The sequence below is a fragment of the Ceratotherium simum genome, chromosome 3 (assembly GCF_057802395.1).
Source record: "Ceratotherium simum simum isolate JZ-2026a chromosome 3, ASM5780239v1, whole genome shotgun sequence".
Lineage (NCBI taxonomy): Eukaryota > Metazoa > Chordata > Mammalia > Perissodactyla > Rhinocerotidae > Ceratotherium > Ceratotherium simum.
In genome coordinates this window covers 37,254,823-37,276,931 of record NC_141902.1, presented here as the reverse complement: position 1 = coordinate 37,276,931, position 22,109 = coordinate 37,254,823, and the positions used below count along the sequence as shown (strand labels likewise).

At 42.2% G+C, this 22,109-nt stretch overlaps 1 protein-coding gene across 7 annotated transcripts in view; it reads left to right on the top strand.

Annotated features, from left to right (window-relative positions):
* The first annotated feature begins 3,105 nt into the window (after window positions 1-3,105).
* Window positions 3,106-22,109, top strand: part of GPR176 (G protein-coupled receptor 176) — a 113,929-nt gene continuing 94,925 nt past the window's right edge. Inside the window, exon 1 of one of the 7 annotated variants that reach the window (XM_087424972.1) lies at window positions 3,106-4,175. In XM_087424972.1, coding sequence (XP_087281098.1) covers window positions 4,004-4,175 — 172 coding nt within the window. In that variant the 5' untranslated portion in view covers window positions 3,106-4,003. Of the gene's footprint in view, window positions 4,176-18,210; window positions 18,331-22,109 lie in introns of those variants that run through there. The other 6 variants (XM_087424988.1, XM_087425006.1, XM_087424978.1 and 3 more) reach the window with 6 other exon arrangements.

Genomic DNA, 22,109 nt, shown 5'->3' with positions numbered 1-22,109 from the left:
TGGTCCTAATCACCTGCCTTCAGCTATAGCTGTGTACCTGACTGCTGCCAGGTGTTAATATTCACCAGCTCATGTCCACGTAACCCCTGTAAAGTAACTGAAGTGGACTGTAATTAATTTGTTTTTTTTTTTCATCTCTTCAGGTTTAACTCCAGGAAAAATATACTTTAAATGAGACCTTTGAGGGTTTTTTTGACAAAAGAAAAATAGGTATTATAGCAGATTATATTTTCCTTAAATGACTGCAACATCATCTTTCATTCCACATGCTTTTTTTTTGTTTTTGCTGAGGAAGATTCGCCCTGAGTTAACATCTGTTGCCAATCCTCCTCTTTTCGCTTGAGGAAGACTGGCCCTGAGCTAACATCTGCAGCAATCCTCCTCTATTTTGCATGTGGGTCACCACCACAGCATGGCTTGATGAGTGGTGTAGGTCTGTGCCTGGGATCCAAACCTGTGAACCCGGGCCATGGAAGCAGAGCATGCTGAACTTAACCACTATGCCACCAGGCCAGCCCCTCTTCCTCTTTTTATATGTGAGCCCCCGCCACATGGCCACATGCTCTTTTTACAATACGACTGACATTCCTCCTATTGAGAGGTATGGTCTATGTCCTCTCCCCTTAAATGTGGTGTTTTTTTGATAGCTTCGACAAATAGAGTACAGTGGAAGCGATGCTATGTGACTTCTGAGATTAGGCCATACAAGTCAATGCGGCTTCTGCCTTGTCCTCTTGGGATTCTCTCTTGGAATGCTCTCTTTTGGAACATAGCTGCCAGGCAGTGAGGAAGGCAAGCAGCCACATGCAGAGGCCACATATGTACAGGTATTCCAGCTGACAGCTGAGGTCCTCAGAACAGCCAGCATTAATTGCCAGACAGGTGAGAGAACAAGCCTTCAGATTCCAGACCCTGGCTTTGACTTTGAGCTGTCTCAGCTGATTTCATGTGGCGCAAAGACAAGCTGTCCCACCGAACCTTGCACAAACTGCATATTTGTGAGCAAAATAAATGACTGCTGTTGTTTAGGCCATTGAATTTGCAATGACCAGACAAGTATAAATAACACTACTATAGATACTTAACATATACTTAAATCATGTCCAATTTCTTACATCAATCTTAAATTCTCTTATAATTCATATAGCACACAGCCCTAAGAACCACGCCACTCTATACCTGTCCTTGTTCCTACATTTTCACAAAGCAATCTGTCCATAAGTCTGAGAATTATGGTGATCTCAGCTGATCAGGTTATTTTATTTATTTATTTTTTGTGAGGAAGATCAGCCCTGAGCTAACATCTGATGCCAATCCTGCTGTTTTTGCTGAGGAAGATTGGCCCTGGGCTAACATCCATGTCCATCTTCCTCTACTTTATATGGGACACCACCACGGTATGGCTTGACAAGCGGTGCAGCGGTGTGTGCCCGGCATCCGAACTGGTGAACCCCAGGCCACTGCAGAGGAGCATGCGCACTTAACTGCTGCGCCACTGGCCGGCCCCTGATCAGGTTATTTCTTGATTCAACCTGTACCCTAACACCAGTTTAGGGGCCGTAGAGAATTTACCGGTATCTTTGCAGAATAAAAAAATGAGAGAGGTTTCTTGCTTTATTAAACACTCTTTACAACTGCAAAATTGACTCTTTCCTACACCCTTATCCCAATCCTTCTTAGCAGTTTTGAATAAGGGGTGTCAGGCGAAGGTGAGTAAAAGGGTATTTTCATAACTGTTAACAACTCATTTAGACACACTCTTCCCCAACCCTTCCTAAAGGAGTGTGCTGGATGTTGGTGAATTATTATTACACTTTTTGCTTCATAAGGATTATAGTGTAAGGGGTTTCATCTGGAAAAATATGTTTGGGCTCCCATAACAATTTTTTTTTTTTTTGGTTAGGAAGATTGTCCCTGAGCTGACATCTGTGCCAACCTTCCTCCCTTTTTTGTATGTGGGACACTGCCACAGCATGGCTTGATGAGTGGTGTGTAGGTCCACCCCAGGGATCTGAACCTACCAACCCTGGGCTGCAAACCAGAGCTCGTGAACTTAACCACTAGGCCACTGAGCCAGCACCCCATAACAAATTTTAACTACTAGAAATGGCATTTTTTTTTTGAAAATACAATTAACCAGTAATTTTCCCTCTCCTCTTTTTTTTTGGCCTCCAAAACGTTTAAAATACCTGCTTACATGAGTGATTATTATGTGCAGGTATTGTGAGAATCCAAAGATGTACAAGACATGGATTTTTGCTCTTTGAAGACGAGTAAGTAATAAGGGTTACCAGTGAAGGTGTAGTAGTCATATTGTAGAAGGATCCGCCTTGAGACAACCAAGAAATAACTCTGTATTTTAATAAATTCTTAAGAATCCTGGGACCTAGTCCTATCAGTCAACATGTCAAAGCTCTCTACCACGTCCTTCATTTATTAAAAAGAATCCAGTTTCCATTAAGTCAAAACAAACAGATCTTTAGTTGTCTTTTCCTGTCTCATTTCTCCTTTTCTTTTCCCCAGATCTTTTCTCTGGGTGCCTTACAAGATCCTCTCCCCATTCGGCTTCTCTCACTTTACTGTTTCTTCTCCTTTACTTGGTTATCCCAGCTTCCCAACCTTTTGCAACAGCTCGCAGGAAATCGCTCCCTCCCCAGCTCTTCATTCTCGAAACCCACCAGACCTGGGTTATACTGTGTACCTTTTATAAATGAGGCTCAATAAAAAGGCCCAGGAAACCGTGCACTGGCTTCCTAAATTTCATTTTTTTTAAGTGCTTCAGACACCCAAGGCCTGACTGAGGAGTCAGGAGACTGGGATCCCTGCCCACGTGGTAGCGACCTGTAATCAGGAGCCTCAGGCACTACTGACGAGACAAGGAGGAGTAACGACACTAGCATACGAAGCGGAGCTCGGGAGGAGCCACGACAGTGTCCTGCGCGCCTCCCACGGTGCCCGCCGCGGCAGTCACGCTCCAGAGGGCCAAGATGGCGCCGTCCTGCGGACGCCCAGGCGTGGGGGGGCGGGGCCTCTGCGTCACGTGACCGCCCTCGCGGGCCGCGCGTACCCCACTGCCCCAGGCGCGCGCCGGCAGTCTGGCGGCCGAGGAGGCAGTGGCCGTATGCCTCTGGGGCATTATTTGGGGTTCCTCACAGCCGCGAAGCTCTCTCCCGGCAGCGGAAGGGCGGAGCGGGGCCAGGAAAGGGGGCGCTAGGCCGTGCAGAGGCAGAGGGGCTGTGGGACGGGGACCCTACAGCCGGCGCCGAAGAGGGAGTTTGGAGCCCCCGGCAAGGGGCTGGGCGGGAGGAGACGGCGCGGGCGTCCTGGTGACGGCCAGGCGCCGAGGGCGAGGCTGTTGGGGAGATCCAGGGCATTCTGCGCAGTCCATGGGCGCCGTTGGGGAGTCGGGGGTCCCCTCGGGGCTCCGACCACTTGGCTTGGGCATTTCACAGGTTTCCCACCGCCATCCAGCCTCGAAGCTAACAGGATTGAAAAACGGCTTCAGCCAAATGTTCTCTTTCCTGTAAGGAGAGGGGCTGAGCCCGTCAGCCAGAGGGGACTCGAGAGGGATGCCCCGGCCCTCGGGGTGTGGAAGAAGCAGAAGTTGGAGGGAGCGGCGGGAGCGCAGAGTGCCCTCCTTGACAATCAGATGCCTCCTCCTGTATTTCCATCTCTGCTGAGTGGGCTTGTCCGCGCTGACCACCGGCGAGAAGGGACGGACGACGCTCGGCGGGCTCTGACCGTGTCGCCTTCATGTGGCTGCTGACGGGCACCCAGGAGGGAACGGGAATGGGGTGCAGCCTCGCCCTCGTCCCTCCCCGCCTCCCAGGAGCCGGGGCTGGCGGGGTGGAGACGTGAGGGGACCCGCGGCTGCCCTGGGTTTTCCAGGACTCCACCAGGCACCCGCACGTCCCGCCGCGCGCGGGGCAGGAGAGGCTTGGCCCGGGGGTCCGAGGCGAGCGGACGGCCCGGCGACGAGTGGAGCCGGAGCCCCAGTCTCGCCATGGGGCATAACGGCAGCTGGATCTCCCGCAACGCCAGCGAGCCGCGCAACGCGTCGGGCGCCGAGGCGGCGGGCGCCAACCGCAGCGCGCTCGGGGAGTTCGGCGAGGCGCAGCTGTACCGCCAGTTCACCACCACCGTGCAGGTCGTCATCTTCATAGGCTCGCTGCTCGGTAAGCCGCCCGCGGGGGCCCCTGCCGGGTGGGCTTCCCCGAGGGCACAGGCTCAGAGAGCCGGGATCGGGGGTCGCCGGAGCCCCCGTGGGTTTCGGGGTGCCTGGCAAAGTGCAGGTAGTTGCAGGAGGTTTAAGAATGCCAGAGTAACTGCAGGGAAGTTAAGGCGGCGACGTCGACTCCAGCCCCTAAGCTGGAAGCAGAAGAGTTCTGGTAGGGCTTTCTCCCCGCCCGAGGACGGTGCCTGGTCCAGGCGGAGGTCAGCCTCCCCAGGCAGCCCTTGCGGAACCTTCGGGATCGGCACAGGGTTGTACTCATCATTCCCTGCCTCTCGGATGCCAGGGCGGAGCGCTGGCCCGAGTTCTTGTTCACAGATAACGAGTAACAAAGCTTCTGTTTTGTTGCTGATGACTGATGTGTTTTGCGCTCCCATCTATTCCCTACATAGAAAATTATTCGGAAAGAGCCTTATTTTGCGCGTGTTTTATGGCTTGCTTCTTTGGCACAACGATCTGCTGGTTAACAACCCTGTAGAGTTAAACTCTGTGTTGCCTTCTGATATTTTTAAAACCCCCAAACAAAACAGATCCCAGTCTACTTCACCTATGTTTTGTTTGAAGTCCAGAATAAAGACAGCATAAAAAACCACAAACCACCACACACAGCAGATTTAGGTCTACTTGTTCCAGAGAGAAAAGATCAACGAACTGAAAAGACTGGTTGGTAGAAACGTTTGTCCACTAGTGTGAGAATCACCTGTACTTCTGGTAGTTACTCTTTAAATGATAAATGATGCAATCAGTATTCATTTAGGTTGAGGTGTGTTGAACATGTTGCATATTACTTGTAAATATGTGGCTTCCCTTCAAATGTAAATTTTCTCATGTGGCATTTATAAGGATGTAAAAAGATTGTGGTTATGTGTGATATTAGGGCCGAGAGCAATCTTAAAGTTTCGAAGTAGGAATAGATTACTTTTTTCTAGACACCTGTGAATTTCCATGGAAACCCAGACAACTGACATCAAAAAGACTATGGAAGAATTTTAAGTGTTTGGAATTTCCCTTCATAATTTCTCTAATTGTCATCATCCTGTCCACTCTATCATAATATTTATCTTCTCTTTTTTGTCATGAGGGCATTTTCAGGAGTAGACATCAGTGTGGCTATGTCTAGATGTGTGTGTGTGTGTCAGGATGTGTTTTTATGAGTGGAGTGTTCAATGCACATTAACAAAGCAAAAGCTTGTGTTCCAAATATTTTCAATATTCGTTTAACAAACAGCAAACACTGAACACCTACTAGGTACCAGGCACAATGAATTGTAGATTATGGGGAGTTAAATTCTGGTATTGTGACATTTACCTAAAGTGTAGATTACTGGCGAGGCTATAGAAGTGGCTGCATTTTTATTTCTGCAGGGTTTTATACACACACACGTAAATATATTTGTTTAATTTTCCCCCGTGGTAACTTTAAATTTATTTATTTATTTATTTTTCTCCCAAAGCCCCAGTAGATAGTTGTATGTTATAGCTGCACATCCTTCTAGTTGCTGTATGTGGGACACGGCCTCAGCGTGGCCGGAGAAGCGGTGCTGACGCGTCAGCACGCGCCCGGGATTCGAACCGGGCCACCAGCAGCGGAGTGTGCGCACTTAACCGCTAAGCCACGGGGCCGGCCCTCCCCCGTGGTAACTTTAACCCTCAAGAAAGATGGTGTTGGGAGAAATTTTCCCATAGTTTGACTCTAAAAATTTGAGTACTATTTAAGTAAAAGACAAAGCATGTATGTAAAGGGTATAGCAAATAGTGCACATTTAATAAGTGTTAATTTTGCTTCCATGTACCTTCTATTATTGTAACTTGCATTGGATTTAGGAATTCCTAGATAAATCTGCCCTTACGTCAACTCTTTTTCCACACAGCACTTTAATTGACATGCAAAAACTGCTCTTGTGGATGTCTCCAGAAAGGAGACTAATTTTCCCCTTGATCTTTGGTTATGCCTGACTTGGCCTAGGGGGACATAGTTTTCCCCTACACATTACTTGGGCCCTCCTAAGAGAGAATTTCATTTGCTCCTTTTTATTTTCAGAAGAAGTATAGATGTGGTGAAATTTCTAGAAATGAAAAGTCAGAGAACTTGTGTGAAAGTGAAAGGCATTTCTGGTTTCCTTAAAAGTTTAGGTGAATCATAACATTGCTTCTGTATTTGTTACTTACTGGTATTCTTGATTCATTGTCCTCTGAGGATTTGACCCATCTAAACATATCAATGTAATTGAATCCTCCTGGGAAGCCAGTTGAGGCTCAGAGCTTAAGTTCCAAAGCCATGTGCAGTCAGTTTCAAGGCAAGTAAACTTGGGAAGCATGGCTTCATGAAGCCCCAAAATAGAGAAAAATCACAGACTAGGAATAAAAGAAAAAGATGTATCATGGAACAATCTGTAAGCCTGAAAAGCAAATGGAGGATGGAATAGTATCTAGAATAGCATGTGATACTGATTTAATCTGCTTGTTTCCCCTATCTCCAAACATAGATGAATGAGTTTTTCTTTTCTTTTATTCCCTTTAAACAAATTCAAATATACTTCCCATAGTATCTAAAAAGAATTTTTCGTTAGAATTTTCAGAGGCCCACTATTATGTGAAAATAATTCCTTTGTACTATTGATGTCTTGCAGCTCTTTTTGAAAACTTAGCGCCCTGTATTAGGAAAAATCCCCGACAACTTGGAATAACTATAGTATTTCAGCCATAGGGAATATTAATCGCTGTGTTGAAAATGAACTCAAGACTTGTATATAATATTATTCAAATAATGCTTTTTGAAGGTTTGTATAAACTAGTGTTTCTCAGCCTTCTTTATGCAACATCTTGGGTTATCTTCACATATGCTGTAGATCTTGAAAGAGAGTCAAGTAATTGAGATTCCCCTTCAGTAAGTCTGTGGCACACACACTTTTAGTAGTGAACGGTGTGAAGTCAAAGACTCAAAAGATTTGGAATCACCATTTCTGATAAATGCTTTGGATCTAACTCCTCTTTTTTCCTTTCTCTCTCTTTTCCCCATGCTTTTTGGATTCATAATCCAAGTGCCTGGAGAGCTGGGCCCCTCTCTAGTGCTTTCACTTGACAAAGGTCAGTAGTTGTGACCTGGCCTTTACCTCTAAGCTCCTCCTGCACAAATTGCCTGTCATGTGTGCTTATCATCACTGGAGGCATTTAGTAGGTTTTTATAAATGCATTTACTCTTATTTAAAGAAAATTAGCACTGTGGACAATAGCCAACAAGTAAGTATTCTGCCCTGAAATTTATTTTAAAATAGAGAAATCAGTCTGCCTTCTTCTTGCCAAACCAACATATGTATGGTTCTTATTTTTTAGCTATATCCTCTTTTCTTACCAATGGTCTGTAGTGAACCACCATGAAATTGATGACCCCAAGTAAAAGTCCAACTTGTCTGTGGTCTGATTCCTTGAGGTGGTTATCGAGGTATTCATTTCAAAGGAAAGGTGGGGAACTGACCTGTTTAATTGGTTTGACAGATGATATGGATAAACACCATTTTTGTTCATGATTGTTTATAGTCTTTCAACAAAATCATATTGGGCGCTGGCAACGTTCATGGTACTTGTTTGACAGGGAAATATACTTGTGTTTTTGATACTCGTTGAAATCAGTCAGATAATAGCTGGATAATTCTTGGAGTTCCTTAGTTAAATGTTTGATGGAAACAGTGTTAATACGAGTTAGTGCTTATAATTCATAATTACTCAGGCTGATTTTTAGTTAACCATAATTATAGCCAATAATAATGTAGTATCAGCAGCCTTATTCTACCTGCTTTTTCTGTTTTTGGTATGCCTAGAAACCTAATAGACCACATCAAGAATAGGGTGTTCTCAGTTGACCTAAGGAGTTTAAAATGGGGAGCTCAATGGTTAGCACCCTGGGTAGGTGAATTCCTAATGTATTGACTCAGATTGCCTCACTTTGTCTTTGATTTCCGTATGATGTATGCATTCGCACCCATTCTGCTATAATGTAGTGTGTTAGGCACAGAAAATCAATCTGAACTCCATTTGGATGACACACTTGGTAACCCTATGCTTCTCCTTTCTAGGTCTTCAATGTATATTCTTCCACTTTCCAATTCTTTGTGGAAATTAAATTCTACTGTGAAAACTTAACAGCTTTATTGAGATAAAATTCATATACAATACAATTCACCCAATTACAGTATACAATTCAATGGTTTTTAGTATGTTCACAGAGTTATGCAACTTATCACCCCCCAAAAAAAACCACATACCTGTTGGTAGTCTCTTTCCATTTCCCTCAATGTCCTGAGCCCTAGGCAACTACTAATCTACTTTATGTCTCAATGGATTTTCCTGTTCTGGACATTTCATGTGTATGGAGTCATACAATGTGTGGTTCTTTGTAATTGGCTTCTTTCACTCAGCATAATGTTTTCAAGGTTCATCCATGTCGTAGGATATACTTCATTCCTTTTCTATTGCTGAATAATATCCCATTGTATGGATATACCACCTTTTCTTTATCCATTCATCAGTTGATGGCCATTTGGATTGTTTCCACTTTTTGCTATTATGAATAATGCTGCTCTGAACATTTGTATAGTTTTCGTGTGGAGATAGTGTTTTTAGTTCTTTTGGGTATATAGCAAGAGTGAAATTTCTGGGTAACTCTAAATTTATCCTTTTTAGGAACTGCTTTCCAAAGTGGCTGCATCATTTTACATTACCACAGCGGTGTATGAGGGTTCTCATTTCTCCACTTCCTCACCAACATTTGTTATTATTTGTCTTTTTGTTTATAGCCATCCTAATGGGTAAGTGGTATCTCACTGTGGTTTTTTTTTTTTTTTTTTTTTTTTGCTGAGGAAGACTGGCCCTGAGCCAACATCTATTGCCAATCCTCCTCCTTTTTTTTCCCCCAAAGCCCCAGTAGATAGTTGTATGTCATAGTTGCACATCCTTCCAGTTGCTGCATATGGGATGCCGCCTCAACATGGCTGGAGAAGTGGTGCGTCAGTGCGCGCCCGGGATCCGAACCTGGGCCGCCAGTAGCGGAGTGCTCGTACTTAACCGCTAAGCCACGGGGCCAGCTCCGTCATTGTGGTTTTGATTTGCATTTTCCTAATGACTAATGATGTTGAGCATCTTTTCATGCCCTTATTGGCCATTTGCATATCTTCTTTGGGGAAATGTCTGTTCAGATCTTTTTTTTTTTGGTGAGGAAGATGGGCTCTGAGCTAACATTTGTTGCCACTCTTCCTCTTTTTGCTTGAGGAAGATGGTCCCTGAGCTAACATCTGTGCCAATCTTCTTCTTCTGTGTATGTGTGATGCTGCCACAGCGTGGCTTCATGAGCGGTTGGTAGGTCCACACCTGGAATCCAAACCCATGAACCCCAGGCCACTGAAGCAGAGCGTGCAAACTTAACCACTATGCCACTGGGCTAGCCCCTGTTCAGATCTTTTGCCCATTTTTAACTTGGGTTGTCTTTTTGTCATTGAGTTGTGAGAGTTCCTTACATATTCTGGGTACTAGACTCTTTACTGATGTATGATTTGCAAATATTGTCTCCTATTCTGTAGGTTGTCTTTTTATTTTCTTATTGGTGTCCGTTGAAGCACAAAAGTTTTAAATTCTGATGAAGTCCAATTTATCTAAAATTTTTTGTTGTTGCTTGCATTTTTGATGTCGTTTCTAAAAAACCATCACCTAATCCAAGGTCATGAAGATTTAATCTTATGTTTTCTTCTAAGAGATCTATAGTTTTAGCTCTTACATTTAGGTCTTTGGTCCATGTATGTTAATTTTTGTACATAGTGTGAGCTAGGGGTCCAAATTCATTCTTTTACCTGTGGATATACAGGTGTCCTAGCACCATTTGTTGAAAAGACTCTTTTTCCCTTTTGATTTGTCTTGGCACTCTTGTTGATCCTGTGAAAACTTTTGTTACCACTGCCCCATTGAAGGGTTTTCATAAACCTTTGACAAGGAATAAATAAGAGGAAAATAAATCTTTTTCTCCACTGGCAATTTACTTTATGTGCTTTAAAAACATAATCTAGAAACAGACTTTCCCAGAGCCATGGAGAAGATGAATGACTTACCCACTGTATTAATAGAGACTTAATTGCAATATAATCAAGTAATTGCTTTTTTCTCTGTGTCTTAGAGTCTTCCACCTAGACTAGGAAGGAGGCCCCTTTTCATGTGTGTTAATATGCCTTGTTTCTGTTAAGGCTCAGTCATTTGTAACTGCTTGGATGTTAAAAAATGATCTGGCTACATCATAACTCTGCTACATTAATGTTATTTCTAACAGGAGCTTTGTCATCTAAAAGAACTAATTCAGAAATATTTTCAACAAGTTCACCTCTACAAATGTTCCAACGGTAATGAGTGCATTGGAGCAGGAAGACATATTTAAAGTTTGGTCCATTGTTTTGTTTTTCTTTTTACCCGGTTCTTTTTTGTTCTGGCCTTAGTCTGTGGTCCTATACTACTAAAATATAGAACTCCTTTGTTTACGATTAGAAATGTAACCTTTGCAAGGACCCCTCCCCAATCAGAGCAGTGTTTACATGGTGTTAAAATATTCTTTTATATGTTGACGGCTAAGGTATAATAGTAGAACATTGTTGATGCTGGTGGACAAAGCAACGAATTAATTTATTGTCTGGAATTTTCATTTTTAGTTACTTTTTTTTTGATCCCAAAATCTCAGCTCCAAATATCCCTGGTTCTGCAAGAAATATGCTCTTATTTTATTGGGTGGGATTTTGTAGAATGGGAGGAAATTTTTCTCAAGATGGGAACAAACAGATGTGGCACTGTTTTTCTCTGGGCCATCTAAGTCTCTGAAAGTATCTCTTTTGTTGAGTTTGCTAAAGAGTTTCTCCACAAGTCATTTTTCTGAATAAGCCATTTAGATTGAATAGTGACAGGAAGCTCTTGTGAAAACTGTTTTATTGTCAAGGAACTTCCACATTGGCTGGGTGGAAAATATTTATTAGTCATATAGCGCAAAAACTTAGAGGAATTTTTGGTTAGACTGGAAGGTATGAGTGACTCTAGGCAAAATTTAGAAGTAAGGATTTATACTGGGCAAAACTAAAAAGTAAGAAGACTGTCTTCAGAAAATCAACCCCCATTTTCAGAGTTTTTACGTTCTTGTCTTCATTCCATCTCTTTTCAGATAACTCTTGTTTTCTTGCTGTCCTTTTGGATGCCCGAGGACCTTATTCTGAGCTGCCTACTTGTCTTCTCTCTTCTAAACTTAACAGTATCTGTATTCCATCCCCTCGTATTGGCATGCTAAATAAATAAACCACTTGAGACGTAGATGTTAACAGATGTTAGTGCACTAATATATTGACCTTTAAGGGTACTTTTTTTTTTAAGAAGTTCACTATCTTTAGCAAAAAGGGTGACTAAATTGAGCATTTCATATATTTGACAGGTGATGGGGAGAAATGAGTGGGGTAGATCTTTTAGGAACCTCCAGTCACATCATATGGGCAAGCGTGTTGCATGTAAGGCATTTAGAAGAGTTGAGGCTATGAGCACACACCTGGCACGTAAGGGAGCAGGAGGGTCTCATTTGATATGAGTGTCTTATTCTTTCTTTATGGTTTTCATTCCCTCTTTCATTTCCTTCATAATTTTTTTTTGTTTGTTTATTGCAGTAACATTGGTTTATAACATTGTAAAAATTTCAGGTGTACATCATTGTACTTCTATTTCTGCATAGATTACATCATGTTCACCACCAAAATACTAATTACAACCCATCACCACACCCATGTACCGAATTATCCCTTTCACCCTCCTCCCTCCCCCCTTCCCCTCTGGTAACCACCAATCCAATCTCTGTCCCTATGTGTTTGTTTATTGTTGTTATTATCTACTACTTAATGAAGGAAATCATGCGGTATTTGACCTTCTCCCTCTGACTTATTTCACTTTGCCTTATACCCTCAATGTCCATCCATGATGTCACAAATGGCTGGATTTCATCGTTTCTTATGGCTGAGTAGTATTCCATTGTGTATATATACCACAGCTTCTTTATCCATTTGTCCCTTGATGGGCACTTAGGTTGCTTCCAAGTCTTGGCTATTGTGAATAACGCTGCAATGAACACATGGGTGCATGTACCTTTACAAATTGGTGTTTTCAAGTTCTTTGGATAAATACCCAGCAGTGGGATGGCTGGATCATATGGTAGTTTTATCCTTGATTTTTTGAGGAATCTCCATACTGTTTTCCATAGTGGCTGCACCAGTTTGCACTCCCACCAGCAGTGGATGAGAGTTCCCTTCTCTCCACATCCTCTCCAACACATGTTGTTTCCTGTCTTGTTAATTATAGCCATTCTGACGGGCGTCAGGTGATATCTCATTGTAGTTTTGATTTGCATTTCCCTGATAGTTAATGATTTTGAACATCTTTTCATGTGTCTGTTGGCCATCTGTATATCTTCTTTGGAGAAATGTCTGTTCAGGTCCTTTGCCCATTTTTTAATTGGGTTGGTAGTTTTTTTGTTGGTAAGATGCATGAGTTCTTTATATATTTTGGAGATTAAGCCGTTATCAGAAGTATGGTTTGCAAATATCTTCTTCCAATTGTGCGGTTGTCTTTTCGTTTTGTTGATGGTTTCCTTTGCTGTGCAGAAGCTTTTTAGTTTGATGTAGTCCCATTTGTTTATTTTTTCTATTGTTTCTCTTGCCCGGTCAGACATGGTGTTTGAGAGGATGTTGCTAAGACTGATGTCGAAGAGCATACTGCCTGTGTTTTCTTCTAGAAGTTTCACAGTTTCAGGTCTTACACTCAAGTCTTTAATCCATTTGGAGTTAATTTTTGTGTATGGTGTAAGGTAAGGGTCTACTTTCATTTTTTTGCATATGGCTATCCAGTTTTCCCAACACCATTTGTTGAAGAGACTTTCTTTTCCCCATTGTATGTTCTTGGCTCCTTTGTCAAAGATTAGCTGTCCATAGATGTGTGGGTTTATTTCTGGGCTTTCGATTCTATTCCATTGATCTGTGTGTCTGTTTTTGTGCCAGTACCATGCTGTTTTGGTTACTACAGCTTTGTAGTATATTTTGAAATCAGGGAGTGTGATACCTCCAGCTTTGTTCTTTTTTCTCAGGATTCCTTTAGCTATTCGGGGTCTTTTGTTGTTCCATATAAATTTTAGGATTCTTTGTTCTATTGCTGTGAAAAATGTTGTTGGAACTTTGATAGGGATTGCATTGAATCTATAGATGGCTTTAGGAAGTATGGACATCTTAACTATGTTAATTCTTCCAATCCAAGAGCACGGAATATCTTTCCATTTCTTTGTGTCTTCTTCAATTTCTTTCAGAAATGTTTTATAGTTTTCGTGTACAGATCTTTCACCTCTTTGGTTAAGTTTATTCCTAGGTATTTTATTCTTTTTGTTGCAATTGTAAATGGGATGGTATTCTTAATTTCTCTTTCTGCTACTTCGTTGTTAGTGTACAGAAATGCAACTGATTTTTGTATGTTGATTTTGTATCCTGCAACTTTAGCATATTCGTTTATTACTTCTAAAAGTTTTCTGGTGGATTCTTTAGGGTTTTCTATATATAAAATCATGTCATCTGCAAATAGTGACAGTTTCACTTCTTCCTTTCCAATTTGGATCCCTTTTATTTCTTTCTCTTGCCTGATTGCTCTGGCTAGGACTTCCAGTACTATGTTAAATAGGAGTGGTGACAGTGGGCATCCTTGTCTGGTTCCTGTTCTTAGAGGGATGGCTTTCAGTTTTTCACCATTGAGGATGATATTAGCTGTGGGTTTCTCATATATGGTCTTTATTATGTTGAGGTACTTTCCTTCTATACCCATTTTATTCAGAGTTTTTATCATAAATGGATGCTGTATCTTGTCAAATGCTTTCTCTGCATCTATTGAGATGATCATGTGATTTTTATTCTTCATTTTATTAATGTGGTGTATTACGTTGATTGATTTGCGAATGTTAAACCATCCCTGCATCCCTGGAATAAATCCCACTTGATCATGGTGTATAATCTTTTAACGTATTGTTGTATGCGATTTGCTAGTATTTTATTGAGGATTTTTGCATCAATGTTCATCAGTGATATTGGCCTGTAATTTTCTTTTTTGTGTTGTCCTTGTCTGGTTTTGGTATCAGGGTAATGTCAGCTTCGTAGAATGAGTTAGGAGCTTCCCCCCCTCCTCAATTTTTTGGAAGAGTTTGAGAAGGATAGGTATTAAGTCTTCTTTGAATGTTTGGTAGAATTCACCAGGGAAGCCGTCTGGTCCTGGACTTTTATTTTTGGGGAGGTTTGTGATTACTGTTACGATCTCCTTACTGGTGATTGGTCTATTCAAATTCTCTACTTCTTCTTGATCCAGTTTTGGAAGGTTGTATGATTCTAAGAATTTATCCATTTCTTCCAGATTGTCGAATTGGTTGGCATATAGCTTTTCATAGTATTCTCTTATAATCTTTTGTATTTCTGAGGTGTCTGTTGTAACCTCTCCTCTTTCATTTCTTTTTTTTTTTTTTAAAGATTTTATTTATTTATTTTTCCCCCAAAGCCCCAGTACATAGTTGTCTGTCATAGCTGCACATCCTTCTAGTTGCTGTATGTGGGACGCGGCCGCAGCATGGCCGGAGGAGCGGTGCCTCGGTGCGCACCCGGGATCTGAACCTGGGCCGCCGGCAGCGGAGAGCATGCACTTAACCGCTAAGCCACGGGGCCGGCCCTCCTCTTTCATTTCTGATTTTACTTATTTGTGCCTTCTCTCTTTTTTTTTTGGTGAGTCTAGCTAAAGGTTTGTCAATTTTGTTGATCTTTTCAAAGAACCAGCTCTTGGTTTTATTAATTTTTTCTATTTTTTTTTGGTCTCTATTTCATTTATTTCTGCTCTGATTTTTATGATTTCCCTTCTTCTACTGATTTTGGGCTTTGTTTGTTCTTCTTTTTCCAGTTCCTTCAGGTGCATTGTTAGATTGTTTATTTGAGATTTTTCTTGTTTGTTGAGATAGGCCTGTATCGCTATAAACTTCCCTCTTAGAACTGCTTTTGCTGTATCCCATAAATTCTGGCATGTTGTATTTTCATTTTCATTTGTCTCCAGGTATTTTTTGATTTCTTCTTTGATTTCTTCGTTAACCCAGACGTTGTTCAGTAGCATTTTGTTTAATCTCCACGTATTTGTGGCTTTTCTGATTTTCTTCCTATAGTTGATTTCTAGTTTCATACCGTTGTGGTCAGAAAAGATGCTTGGTATTATTTCAATCTTCTTAAATTTATGGAGACTTGTTTTGTGGCCTAATATGTGATCAATCCTGGAGAATGTTCCATGTGCCTTTGAAAAGAACGTGTATTCTTCAGTTTTTGGATGGAATGCTCTGTATATATCTACTAGGTCCATCTGTTGTAGTGTGTCATTTAAGGCCAATGTTTCCTTATTGATCTTCTGTTTGGATGATCTATCCGTTGGTGCAAGTGGAGTGTTAAAGTCCCCTATTATTATTGTGTTACTGTCTATTTCTGTTTTTATGTCTGTTAATAATTGCTTTATATATTTAGGTGCACCTACATTGGGTGCTTAGATATTTATAAGTGTTATATCCTCTTGTTGGATTGTTCCCTTGATCATTATGTAATGCCCTTCTTTGTCTCTTTTTACAGTTTTTGTTTTAAAGTCTATTTTGTCTGATATGAGTACTGCTACCCCAGCTTTCTTTTCATTGCCATTTGCCTGGAGTATCTCTTTCCATCCCTTCACTTTCAGTTTGTGAGTGTCTTTAGGTCTGAAGTGTGTCTCTTGTATGCAGCATATATATGGGTCTTGTTTTTTTATCCAGTCAGCCACCCTATGCCTTTTAATTGGAGCATTTAGTCCATTGATGTTTAAAGTAGCTATTGATAAGTATGTACTTACTGCCATTTTTTAACTTTTTTTTTCTTCTCAGTGTTTTAGTAGTCCTTCTCTGTTCCTTTCTTCTTCTATACAGAATTGATGGTCACTTTAGTTTGACCTCTGTCTGAAAGCTGTACTCTTTAACTCCCCTCCTCCCTCATGTTTTTGATATCATATCTAACCTCTTTGTTGTGCATTTGTATCCATTACGTTCTAATCATGGAAATAGATAATTTTTCCTATTTGTGGTCTTTTCTTTTCCCCTTAAACCAGTCCCTTTAACATTTCTTGTAGCACTGGTTTCTTGGTGACAAACTCCTTTAATTTTTGCTTATCTGGGCAAATTTTGATCTCTCCTTCCATTTTGAATGATAACCTTGCTGGGTAGAGTATTCTTGGCTGTAAGTTTTTTCCTTTTAGCACTTTAAATATATCGTGCCATTCTCTTCTAGCCTGTAAGGTTTCTGCAGAGAAGTCAGCTGATAGCCTTATGGGGTTTCCTTTGTATGTAACTTGACATTCTCTTGCGGCTTTTAGGATTCTCTCTTTATCTTTAATTCTGGACATTTTGATTATGATGTGTCTTGGTGTGGGCCTCTTTGGGTTTATCTTGTTTGGGGCTCTCTGTGCTTCCTGTACCTGGATGTCTGTTTCCTTCCTTAGGTTAGGGAAGTTTTCATCTATTATTTCTTGAAACAGATTCTCTGACCCCTTGTCTCGCTCTTCTCCTTCCGGGACACCTATAACACGGATGTTAGTGCGCTTGATGTTGTCCCAGAGGTCCCTTAGACTGTCCTCAGTCTTTTTAATTCTTTTCTCTTTTACCTGTTCACCTCGGGTAATTTCTTCTAGTCTTTCGTCCAGCTCACAGATCCGTTCTTCTGTATCCTCTACTCTGCTTTTGAGTCCCTCTAATGAATTTTTCATTTCCAGTATTGTATTCTTCATTTCTGATTGGTTCTTTTTTATGTCTTCCATTTCTTTGTTGACATTCTCATTGAGTTCATCTATTCTTGTCCCCAGATCAGTGAGCATCCTTAACACTCTTAGTTTGAACTCTCTGTCGGGTAGGTTGCTTATTTCTGTTTCACTTAGTTCCTTTTCTGGGGTTTTGTCCTGTTCCCTTACTTGGAATGTATTCTTTTGCCTCCTCATTTTGCCTCTTTCCCTGTGCTTGTGTCTACGTATTAGGTAGGTCAGCTACGTCTCCTGCTCTTGGATAGGTGACCTTATGTAAGTGATGGCTTAGGAGGCTTCCAGTGTGCTTCCCTCAGTTCTCAGTGTTCCAGGGGTGACCCCTATGTGGGCTACGTGTATCCTTCTGCTGTGGCCTGTTTGCTCTCCCTGTAGGCGCCCAGGGAGGCTGAGTTATGCTCCTGGCCAGCTGTTGTAATGCTCAGCTGCTTGTAGTTGTTGTGGGCCCTTCAGTCTCTTTATCAGGTGTGGGGATCCCCAGCACAGTTGGCTGCAAGTTCTAATACCACATTTGTGTTGCAGTATTTCTTTTAAGTGAGTAGGCCCCCACCGTGGCAGGTTGTTAGGCTCAGGGCCTTACAATTGCTGTAAACCTCTAGCCTATTAGGTCTCTTGTCAGCTCTCTGAGGATTGCAGCTGGGTGGGGCTGGCCTCAGGCACAGGAGCACCCAATTGTTTCAGGTTTTGGAAGGTGGGGCAAACCCCCTATGTGGGTCTTTGAGAAGTACAAGTCTTCTGCGGCTGAGAAGCCCTGCCGCCCACAGGTCCACACACACAGTCAACACAGTCCTGCCCCGTGTGAGTGCCCCGACCTCCCCAAGCGGACCCAGTCTCTCCACGGCGGGAGCCCCACACACTCTGCCACCGCCCCACACTCTCCACCCGCTCCTTGTGCACACCCTGCCCTGCTCAAGTCGGCTCAGTTGCCAGGCTGCAGAGAATCCAGTCACCAATCTATGCAGGCCCACAAGTTGCCTGAGGGCTTGTTGTTGGGTGGGGCCAGTCTCTAGGGTGGGCTGCCTGCCCTGGCTGAGCTGGATTAAATCGGTGCTCTAGCGGGTGGGGCAGACCCTGGGCTAGCAGGCCTCAGGGAGAACTCCAATGGTGTCTGTGTCAGCACGCCCACACCAGGCCACAACAATGGCCGCCGCCAATGTCCCAGTCCCTGGAGAGGTCTCACCCCTCACCGAGATGCACTCAGGGCCTATTAGGTGAGTCTTTTGTCACCAAAGCACTGTACACCTTTCTTTCTGGTGATTTTAGGGTGCTTCCTGAAACGGGTGAGTTTGCGCGCGGGCCCTTTAAGAGCCAGTTTTAGTTTCTTTGTGAACCAGGTTTTCTGGGGGTGCTCCCCAGTGTTTTAGTAGCAGGCACAGTCAGATATTATGCCGGTGGTCTCGATTGTGCTGGGTCCACAATATGCCCACAGCGGGGGCGGTCCCCGGCTCAGGGCCCCGCACCTCCAGGGAGGCTGCGTACCTGTGAGCTGCTCCCAGCGGCCGTGAAGCTGGCGGCTTGTGAAGGCGGCGTTTTTCCTCTCCAGAAGGGAGTCTCTGCGTCTTCCACCCCAGTTAGGATTGTCCGTTGTTGCAGGAGTTCCTCTCATCCAGTTTTCAGTTCTGTCTCAGGGGTAATTTTTCCACGAGTAGTTGTAAATTGGCTGTGTCCACGGGAGGAGGTGAGTTCCGAGTCTGCTTACGCTGCCATCTTGACTCCTCTCTCTCCTTCATAATTTTAAACACACTATTTCAGATTGTTAGCTTGAGATGCTTATTGTGTCTGCTGACTCTCTCTTATGGTGGATCATTTCCTTGTGTGGTTTTAAGTTTTTGATTGTGAGCTCATCTCCTTTTTCTACAGGATCTGTGAGATCTTGGCTGTAGAAGTGGCCTCCAGAACAGTTTTACATTTGCTCTTGCCAGGTGTCATAGGATCATCACTAGCCTCAACCGCAGGAAAAGACACATTTCCTTCTTGTCTCTCTGAGGTAGAGGATACAGTTTTTTAGCCTCCCTTTCCTTGAGGTGGTGACCCTTTGAGGATTCTGGCTTTAGGCAGGGGTTTCCATTCCAACTGTCTGCTTCAGGTGGGTCTGAGGTCAGTTCAGTCCCTGTGTGGGTGTTGAAACCCAAAGTTAGCTGTGAGGGCCTATTTCCTGGTCTGAGAATCACCCCTCAATGCAAGCATTCTGGTCTCTGTGTCAAGCAACTGGGAATTCCCTTTTATTTCTTATAGGCTCAGCTATGAATTTAAAGATGTCTTCTGCTTTACCTAGCACTTGTAGGTGTTCGTAGCAGTGTTTTAAGTTCTCCCATGTTGCCAGAATCTGAAGTTGGAGAATAAGCAAAACACATTAAAAGCAGAAGGTGGATGATGGCAAGATTTGATTCTAGGAGATATGTAACCAAAAGTTAGGTCACTACAAAGTGGGGTTGGTGGCATCTGGTCAGAGTAAGAATACCTTGGAAGGTGAAGGAAAATAAGTTACTAGGTGGAATGAGGAAAGAGAGCTCAAGAAAATTTAGGAATCTAGTCTGAAAAACATTAAGAATGTGTATATCTGTTTATATGTTGCCAATATTTGGCCATTTTGACCTTTGACTATTTTTTATTGCAATTTCATATGGTTCAAACTAATAGTTGTTTTTTTTTTAAAACAAACATTTGCGTCAAAATAAGTTGAGGTCAATAGTAGCATATTTAAAAAAATTTATTTGTGGAAGAACTACCTGACTATGAAACATTGGAATACTTATGATATACAAATTCAAGTTGAATAGGAAGAAAGGAACACCTGTATTTTGAGGGTACCTGGAGGGAGTAAAGTAGTCTAAGGGGAAGTGGGAATTATGGAAAGAAGAGTGTTGAAACCCGTATGTATCTAAGTACTGGTTTCTTATAAATAGTGTGGGACTTCAATAAATTTTTATTGAATGGATGAGTGAGTAAAATTTGTGTTCCTCTTATTTTACACTCATAAAACATTAAAATTCTTTCCCTTTCCTTTTAATCCCATAGTTCCTGGGTGTCTGAGAAGGTTGCTCCTCGGTCAAATGTGGAACCCACAACTTGAAGAGTGAGGGGGTGGAGGTGGGGAGGACACTTGGGGTTTTTAGCCAAAATAGTCTTAAACCCAATTTTAGCCATTGTACTTGAACTAGTGCTGTACCTGTTGTGTAACTGTCTCTAGGACGACTCCTGTTCCTAGGCTTAGGTCAATTAGTAATTGTAGAATTTAATTAATTATGCAATTTTGATTTCTGTACGTTTAATTCTACTAATATTCCGCCATGAAGCTAGGGCATTATAAAGGATAACTGACAAAAGGAAATCAGCATGAAGAAAGCCTCCTTTAACACACTGTGAGGCATAGCCAAAACTCTGTAAGCCAGGTGTGTAGCCCTGAACCCTCTCAATTAACAACCCCTCCCCCCAACACACACCCACACCCACACCCACACTCACACTTGCTCGTGTGGATTTTTCTTCGTGACCTCTAGAGCTGAAAACTCTTGAATGCCCCTGTTTGGGAATTTGTTGTTGCATTCTTTTGCTTTTGCATTTACAAGCAATTTCTGGGTAAATGTCTTCACTGGACTCCAGCAGTATTTTGACTGATTCTGAGGAATCCTGGGAAACAGTACTTTCTGGCCTGCACTGAAAACTTGCTTCACCAAATCTCAGACACGCTGAAAAACTTGCAGATTAAGCCATGAATGTCTAGGCACCTTAGCACTTTGAATAAATTCCTAACAATGGTTTATTATCAGGTTTAGAATTCAGCTTTTAAAAAAATTATTACTATTTCTGATGAAAAGTTCCTCCTGAGGGGCAGAATTATAGAGGTAGAGGCAAAGCATGAAACCTATACACAGTCTCTCTTTCTGGCTGAATCACTTCTTTTTTTTGAGGGGTTTTAAAAATACAGGAAAAATATTAAATTATCATAAACCCACCACTCAGAAATAATAAATGCTAACATTTTGTCATATTTCCTATCTTTTTTTATTTTATAAAAATAAAATGTTGCATGTACTTTGAATCTCCCCTCGTGCCTCCTCCCCCCACCCCGTGTATTCTCCCCTTCTCTTCCAGAGCTGATGGCTACACTGAATTGGGTGTCTGATATAAACTTCCTTCCTATCTGTCCTCTTGGTGCTGCCTGATGCTGGCCTGTAATCATGAAGTGTTTGCCAGTTGATGCTTAGTCAATGCCTCTTGCATGGATAGTTGACTCTATATGCAATGTTGGTTTCCAAATGATGGTCATCTCGTCTAGGAAAACATTACACGTGGGCAGTTTAGGAAGCTCATAGAGTCTTTAATAAGGAAAGATAAGGAGGGTTTTGCTAATGGAAGATGGATGCTTCCTGTGCCATGTAAGTACCCTTGACTTACCTGCCAATATGGTAACTACCAATCAAGAATGCTGCTTTAGCCTTGCATTTATGCTGGGTTTTATAGTTTATAACCCACATCATTCCATTCAATCATAATAACCTTATGAAATAATGTAGAGGCATTCTGTTTTTATTTTCTCAGCACACCCCTTCCCCCTAACTGCACTGCCCTCCCTCAGCAACTGGTGTACATCCACTGGTGAGCCTCCCTTCCAGTATTTACTAGGGTTCTTAGTTGCAAACAACAAAGCCTGTTGTCAAAAGAAGGCACAGCTACAAAAGCATTCAGTAAAGAAAATTTATTTTACTTGCAAAGGTGGATCGCAAGGGAATTCAGGTTTTAGAAGGACTGGTTTGCCAAATGAAATATACAACAGGTATTTAAAAGGAAGCAATCACATGATTATCACATTTATAGTTAGTGTGTTCATTGTGGGGGAAAAAAGCAGTTATTTCACATGAACATATAATCTCAAAATTTGTGTCATATCGTCGGATATCAGCATTGCAAAAGTCAGTAAAGTTGTAAAACAATAAAGTTTTTGTTAGGAGCCAGTAACTTACAGGAAAGGCTCAAGATTTTATTTATT